Source organism: Eubalaena glacialis, chromosome 3 (assembly GCF_028564815.1).
Source record: "Eubalaena glacialis isolate mEubGla1 chromosome 3, mEubGla1.1.hap2.+ XY, whole genome shotgun sequence".
Taxonomy (NCBI): Eukaryota; Metazoa; Chordata; class Mammalia; order Artiodactyla; family Balaenidae; genus Eubalaena; species Eubalaena glacialis.
Genome location: NC_083718.1, coordinates 130,551,480 through 130,560,007, shown reverse-complemented (window position 1 = coordinate 130,560,007; position 8,528 = coordinate 130,551,480). Strand labels below are relative to the sequence as shown.

General features: G+C 33.7%; 1 protein-coding gene across 1 annotated transcript; it reads left to right on the top strand.

Annotated features, from left to right (window-relative positions):
- The first annotated feature begins 205 nt into the window (after positions 1-205).
- Positions 206-6,859, top strand: FPGT (fucose-1-phosphate guanylyltransferase). Its single transcript, XM_061186446.1, has 4 exons — positions 206-340; positions 1,620-1,787; positions 2,948-3,040; positions 5,131-6,859. The coding sequence occupies exons 1-4, from the start codon at positions 259-261 to the stop codon at positions 6,573-6,575; spliced, it is 1,788 nt and encodes a 595-aa protein (XP_061042429.1). The 5' UTR covers positions 206-258; the 3' UTR covers positions 6,576-6,859.
- The last annotated feature ends 1,669 nt before the right edge of the window (positions 6,860-8,528 follow it).

Here is an 8,528-nt window from a genome sequence, read left to right as displayed (position 1 = left end):
GACAAATCACTAGGTGGCCATTTATCCGTTCCGGAGACCGTTGCTAGGGAAACGGAGCAAAGCCCTGGGCTCACCCCGTCGCGGTTTTCCTTAGGCAAGCCAAAGAGCTTCGGGGGCGTAGTTACGTGAGTGACGCACGTAGGGGGCGGGACAGAGACGAAACCGGACCAAAGAACGGGTTACGTCCCAGGGCGCATGCGTGCGGTGCTGGGCTGCGGGATAGCTGGAAGTCCTCGGCGGTGTTGGGGAAAGTGAGCTATGGCAGCCACGAGTGCCCTTCCAGGCGTATCTTTGCGAGAAGCCACCCAGCGAAGGTTGCGGAGGTTTGCAGAGCTTAGAGGTACCAAAGGACGAACCCTGGCTCTCCCCGGCAATGGACAGGGAGGGCGCTTTACGTGCTGGGATATTTGCTGGACTACCACTTCCTTTTACTAATCACTTACGGGCCTAGGACGCTGGCCCAGGCGCAGTTAATGTTCCTCTTGAGTTTTTTATTCTTCTGTCACGTATATATATATATATATATATATATATGAGGAGGAATGAGAAGACAATTATTAGCCTGACTAGTGAAGCTATAAATCCAAGTTATTTGGTTAGCTCATTAGCAAAAATTATTTTAAATAAACCTAGAAGATCTAAAGCATAGTGATTTGACTCTTACAAATCCAATTTTAGCTTTCTTCCACTCCCTACCTACTAAACCAGTTTGTTCCATGATGTGAACGCTTACTAAGTGAAAAGCGAAACAACACGGTGGAATTATGGATTAAAAATTAAAAGGGGTAACTTTGTATCAAAATGTTTTTTTAAAGGACTATGCCACTTGTCATTTCCTGTACAACTATCTAATTGTTCATATTTTTGTTGACGTTACTGCTTGAAAAATACAGAAAATAATACTTGGATTACAGTAAAATGTTCAGGACTATTAGATTCTAGCTGACTAGAATTTGTTAACTAATAAAAACGCGTATTCGTCTTGTTTATCAATAAAGAAGAGCTTCCAACTGTCAGCCAAAAGTTCAGTCTCTTATTGAGTTCATCAGGGAGCTGGGAACTTTTCTGTTATCCAGAATTTGGTGTCATTCTCCAGTAACCTTTGTAAACTTGCATGGCTCATTTTAAGGCAATTAAAAAGTAAAGTGCCCACATTTATGAACACCAACATTGTAGCAATGGGTCGTTGGGTTTAATCTTTCTTAGCCAACAAACATTAAGTGGTCACTGTATGTGAAAATTGATTTTCAAAGCTGGAGATTAATTTATTCCTTTGTCTCCTCTCTTTATTTACGAATTGAGCTCATCTTTAGCAAGTCAAAAGTACCTCTCTTAATCAAGAAACATTACAACTCTCAGAAAATCTAAATAAATGGGACTGTAGACCATAAAAGGAACAAGTAATCTAAAAGGAAAAAAAAGTAGAATTTGTGAACAATCCTCATTAGAACTATTTTGAATCCTACTAGCTGACCACTCATTATTCCCTAATTCTCAAAAGCAGAAGATAAATTTTTGGAGATACTATTACCTCTTTTTTCCTTCTTTCCAAATAGGTAAACCTGTAACAGCTAGAGAATTCTGATAATATTTATCACTTTCTTGCTTCTTCCACATAGGCAAACCTGTGGCAGCTGGAGAATTCTGGGACATTGTTGCAATAACAGCAGCTGATGATAAACAGGAACTTGCTTATAAGCAACAGCTGTCAGAAAAGCTGAAAAAAAAGGAGTTACCGCTTGGAGTTCAATATCATGTTTTTGTTGATCCTGCTGGAGCCAAAATTGGTACACATTTATGGTCAGATTTATATCCTAAATTGTGGGCAGAATAATCATTGAAGAAAAGCTTTCCTGTGGCTTACAGTTTATAAACTGTGTGTCTTACCACCTATAGTCTTTACAAACTTTAAAATTTTTATGTAAATTCACTATTTTTTAAGAAAGATAAAAGGCATGGCAACTGTTTTTACACATTGTGGACTTACCATGAAAATCTTCCAGAATGTTATGTTACTTAAAAGAGAATTTTATTAGTTTTAATAAAATTTACTCAGATGGTGAATATTCTTTTGGACCTTATCAGTAGGGTTCTTAAGGTCCCTCCGAACTACACAATTTGTTCAGAAACTTACATGAAGAGATCAAATCAGGAAAAATAAATATTTGGCCTCTTGGGACCACATTGCAGAATGTGAAAGAGCACAGTCTAATGGTATAATTATCATAGATGTTTACTTTTAAAAACCAGTTTGTCAACTTTGCCTTTTGACCTTACCTTGCAAATAAAAATACATGCTATTTTCCTGGGGGCCAGTTTCCATGTGATACTTAAAGCTGAAGCTCGTTGATACCAGAGTTAGGGTATCTGTATCTGATACTGGCATGTCCTAATTAACCAGTGTTTTAATCCTCATAAATATGTGGTCAGTACTTTTCTGATTCCCATGTTTGAATGAGATTCAGGCACAAAATGTTAAATAACTTGCCCATGGTAACTAGTAAGTGGAAGTTACATTTAAGATGTTTTTTAGGAAAACAGGTTCTAAAAAACTTTTTAGAAAGTAAATCTAACATATATTTGATCATATGGGAGAATTATTTTAATACGTTTTACAGTTCATAACTCCAAGTGAATGTGTAAACTTACAGTCTTATAGTGTTGCTGATTGCTTAATTTATCATTTCTTTCTTTTTACCACTATTTTCAGGAGAAGATTAACTCAACTTTTATTACCAAGGGCTCATCTCTGGGTTTTATTACTAATTATTTAATTGCTAGGAAATGTGTATTTAATTTGATTCTTTTGCCTGTACCTTTGCTCTCTGCCTGGTTAATTGTAGCCAAAGGTCATATCCTCAAAGTTATAACACCTAAATTTACTGTAATAGCAAGGTTTTTGTAACTTTCTGTGAAATAAATTGAGCTTTTTAACTTTATTTTCAAGGAAATGGAGGATCGACACTTTGTGCCCTTCGATGTTTGGAAAAGCTTTATGGAGATGAATGGAATTCTTTTACCATCCTATTAATTCACTCTGGTAATGTTAGACTGTACTAATTTACATTTTCTTTTAGTATATTACCTTTTATATCGAAGGGACTTTTTTCTCCCTTACTAATACTATCCCCTCTTTCTTTTTTTTTTTTTCTTTTGTCTTTGAAGTTATTCTGCTTTGGAAACAAATATTTTATGCTTTCCTTGATATTTTTAGGTTGTAAGTAGCATAATATTTTTCACAAAATTTAACCTTAAAATTGTAGATCACATAAATCATCACCTTTTCATGTATTGTTTTTGGTATACATATCGAAAATTATTTTCCTAAGATAGAACTCATCAAAATATGAACATTTCTTGACAATGCTTTAGAAAGGATTCTTGCTGTAGGGGAGAAGCTGGTTTAGTACTGTGATTACCAGACTTTACACAAAACCTTCTGTTAACACATTTTTATCTAGTTACTGGTGGCCAAAGTCCATAATCCTTAGGAGTTTAAAAACAAAAAGAAAAGGTGGTGACAGAACATGGAGTTGACAAGAAAGTATAAAAGGGAACAGAAAAGGGAAACCAAAAAAGGGAACAGAAAAGTAGGAAAGAAGTAATCTCAGAATATAATTTTTTAAATTGGCCAAATTTGGTTGTATGAAAATTTTGGTTATATGAAAAAACCTCTGTTGTTTTTCCTCTATGTACTGGAGGCTGGTGAAACTTTGTCATGGACTTGTGCCGGTTCAGGAACAGATATTTTAGAGCCACTCATCCACATGGTTACCAAGGCACTTTTCATTTTTTAGGATTCATATATGGAACAATGATTCCTTTTAAAGATGATACCAAATAAAGCATCCAAGTTCTGATTTTAAGACTAACTGAAAAAGTAAAAGAAAAATTCAAATTTACAGTTTTATTCCAGAACAAGTATTATTATTATTATTATTATTACTAATTTAGTAAAAATTAAGTTAGACACCAGAAAATATATATTAATACAATTGATCCTTGAAAATATATAATAATGCATTGATCTGTGAGTGGTGCTGACCCTCACACAGTCTAAAATCTGCATGTAACTTCATAGTTGGTCTTCTGTGTATGCAGTTCCACTTTCCATATCCACAGTTTCTCATCAGGGATTCAACCAACCTCAGGTCATATAGTCTTACAGTATTAATTGAAAAAAATCCTCATATAAGTGGACTGGTAGAGTTCAAACCCTTATTATTCAAGGGTCAAGTGTAATTAAAAGTAGGTAATTCTTACAATGCTGAACTTTACTGTTGGTTAGTATTTGGAAAATGAAAAAGAAAGTATTAGCTCTTGTTGGTTGAATGATGTACTCTGTAGTGAGTGCTTTACATGTATTGTTGATCTCATAAAACATGATAAAGCAAGTATTTACATCTGCTGATTTAGCGTTAAGTCCAAAGATAAACAATTAAAAAGTGGTGAACCAGAATTTGAACCCATTTTTGAGTGATTCTTTCTACTATGCCTCTCACTATAATTAGTTACGTAAAAATGATGTAAGCTATTTAATGTACTTAAGAGAACACACTTTTAAAGGAATTAAGTCATAAGGCTCATCTTAGAGGGAAAAGCCTTTTAAAATTAAAAACAAATATACATTGTAAAATGCTTTTAAATAAATGCACCTTTACTTCCTTTAAGTGTATGTAATTGAAGAAAAACATTCCATCTGGAAATTACTCTTTAATAGATAATTATGTATATTAGTTTTTTGTGACATTTTTTTCCCCATGAAGTGGATTTTTAATGTAGGCGTTTAAACATGGTTGAAATTTATTGTGTAAAATGTAGATATAAGGTCATATTTTAGCTCATTGTCCTTTTTACTTGTTATCCAGTTGAGTTAAAACAATTCATAGTCTGTAAAGCATATTACAATTCTTTCCTAATCTAGAACTTCATTATAGCAAATCTCTACAGAATTGCTCTGTGAATTTGTAATCTGGAATTTATTATTCTTTCCTGGGATACAGTAATATATTGTATATTTTAAATATCTTTAGAGATATTTTGAGTTGTAACTGATGCTCCTGGGTTTTTAAATCTTATAAACAATCTTATAAACATTTTAAAACAGTTATTTTGTTTAATTTTATATAGGTGGCTACAGTCAACGCCTTCCAAATGCAAGTGCTCTGGGGAAAATTTTCACTGCTTTACCTTTTGGTAGCCCCATTTATCAGATGTTGGAATTAAAACTAGCCATGTACGTTGATTTCCCCTCACATATGAATCCTGGGATTCTGGTTACCTGTGCAGATGATATTGAACTTTATAGTATTGGAGAATCTGAGTATATTAGGTTTGACAAACCTGGCTTTACTGCTTTAGCTCATCCTTCTAGTTTGACTGTAGGTACAACACATGGAGTATTTGTCTTAGAACCTTTTAACTATTTAGAACATAGAGACCTTGAGTATAGAAGTTGCCATCGTTTCCTTCATAAGCCCAGCATAGAAAAGATGTATCAGTTTGATGCTGTGTGTAGACCTAGAAATTTTTTTCAACAAAACTTTGCTGAGGGTTACATACCCTCTCTTAAATTAGACCCTGAGTATGTCTACACAGACAGCCTATTTTACATGGATCATAAAACAGCGAAAAAGTTACTTGCTTTTTATGAAAAAATAGGTACACTAAACTGTGAAATAGATGCCTATGGAGACTTTCTGCAGGCTTTAGGACCTGGAGCAACTGTGGAATATAGCAGAAACACATCAAATGTTACTGAAGAAGAGTCGGAGTTGGTAGACATGAGGCAGAGAATATTTCATCTTCTTAAAGGAACATCACTAAATGTTGTTGTTCTTAATAACTCCAAATTTTATCACATTGGAACAACTGAAGAATATTTGTTTCATTTTACTTCTGATAGCAATTTGAAGTCAGAGCTTGGCTTACAGTCCATAGCTTTTAGCATCTTTCCAGCAATACCAGAATGCTCTAGTAACAAATCCTGTATCATTCAAAGTATATTGGATTCAAGATGTTCTGTGGCACCTGGCTCAGTTGTAGAGTATTCCAGATTGGGGCCTGATGTTTCAGTTGGGGAAAATTGCATTATTAGTGGTTCTTATATCATAACAACAGCCGTCCTGTCTGCACATTCTTTTGTGTGTTCCTTAAGCTTGAAGATGAATAGACACTTAAAGTATTCAACTATGGCATGTGGAGTGCAAGACAACTTGAAAAAGAATGTTAAAACATTGTCAGATATAAAGTTACTTCAATTCTTTGGAGTCTGTTTCCTGTCATGCTTAGACATTTGGAATCTCAAAGTTACAGAGGAACTGTTCTCTGGAAACAAGACATGTTTGAGTTTGTGGAATGCTCGTATTTTCCCAGTTTGTTCTTCTTTGAGTGATTCAGTTACAACATCCCTAAAGATGTTAAATGCTGTACAGAACAAGTCTGCATTCAGCCTGAATAAATATAAGCTGTTGTCCATTGAAGAAATGCTTTTCTACAAAGATGTGGAAGACATGATAACTTATAGGGAGCAAATTTTTCTAGAAATTACTTTGAATAGAAAACAGTCTGATTAAGAGACATCTTAAATAGTGTATACTCTGCCTTTCTTGATTGAGCAAGATTGCAGATGCAGGAGTTTTCTGTAGACTGTTGTTTTTTAATTGAAATGAATTAATGAAAATTATATTAACATGATTGTAGCATAAAATTAATAACAAAAATACAAATAAACCATTTTTTGATGAAAGAATTAATAGTTTAAGGATGTAAGTTCAGAAAAGTGATTTTTTTATATTTATCACTTTAAATTTTTCTTTTATAAAGATGGACTTGTGGAACATTATTTTGTTCACAAAATACTATAATTGTTTTAAAGGTAATTTTCTAAATATACCTTCAGAATTTTTTCATCTTCTTTCGGGCTTTGGTTCCAGTGAAGTTCTAAGTGTTCATTGGCAGTTCTCAAGTGCATTAGACCTATTCTGATGAACTAATAAAAATGTCATACTGTAGGGTCTTCAAAGCACTGTAGGAATACTGTAGAAGTACTTTTTCAGCAACAAATCCATGGCTGACAGAGTCAAATTAAATGAATGCTTAAAATATTGTGATAGTCTGAATTAATAAATAAGTATTAATAGATACAAACCATTCTGAAATTGATGATAAAAATCTATGTGACTTATCAGCAACCCTCAGTTATGATATTTATGTATATATTTTTTCAAGTTTCTTCCCAAGGAATAAATAAAGATATATGGTAGCCATTGTTTAGCATTTACTGATTTACTTGCAGAGATTTCAGAGGATGTTATGTGTTTGTCACTCAATAAAAGTTCAATGCTGTATTTCTAATCTAATTGATCTAAGGTACCATCAGTTATTAAGAATCACCATTATTTTATGTTCCACTGAAAAAGAGAAAACACTACCAATAAAATATGCAATGCTTTTCTTGTTACTTGAAGTTTTTATTTATTGGAAATCTTTTTTAAAAGCACTTCAGTATAGATTTGTGTCATTTAACCCTTTTGCAAATACATGTAGAGGAACAAAAAAAGTGAAATATTAAGATACGGTCAAGACTTTTCTAAAGCTTCACATCTAGAGTCAAACTTTTCTAAAGCAATTTTCAACTCAAGAGTGGTTGATGTCCATGTGCTATTTTCTAATACCATCTAGTACCATCTTCTGTGCTATCAAAGGTATTGATAAAGCTGCATATTCTGCAAGTGCCACCACCACACTGATGCCTGGATTTACCTTCAAGCTGTGGACACCAGATACCTGTTCTGCAAGTTGGATGCTGATGCTTTATTACTTTACAGAGTTGTTTCACTTTTACCTTAGTTTAATCACATGTCTCTAGAATGTAGTTCTATTTAAATCAGTGGGAGGTTTCTGACAAGTTGGTGGTCACCACGTTAATCATATTCCTGCACAATGTATGGATTCTAGTTGCTTTGAAATGTTATCTGTTCCAAAGAATTTGGCAGTGTCTCTTTCCTTGATATGCATCACTTGGTGTGTAGTACCACACATGTACCACCAGCAGTGTATCTAACTCAACCAATGTGATAATCACATGCATGAATAAGTAATAAATCGGACATTTTCTCTTGATTTATCATTTTTATTTCGTAAAATCACAGCCCTTAAATCGTATACTTTCAAGGTTTGTGAAGGACAGCTACAATTTGTAACTAAATATATTCTGTAAACTTATTGATGAGTTAATAATTAACAATGACCAAGAAGGCATGCAAAAAAATGCAACTTTTGATATTAATCTCCCTTGGGTATTTGTCTTGCAAACTAAACAAAACAGAAATAAAGAGTGTGCATTAATGCATACTAAGTGGAAATAAAGCTTTGAAAATCCAAGTTATATGCTGCTGAAAATCACAAAAATTTGATGGAATGAATCCAGAATCAATTCTCACAAGCTGTGATGATCCACTCATCTTCTGAGGCTAAGCAATACTACCTATGATATATAAAGATTACCAGATTTAGCACAGAGCTAA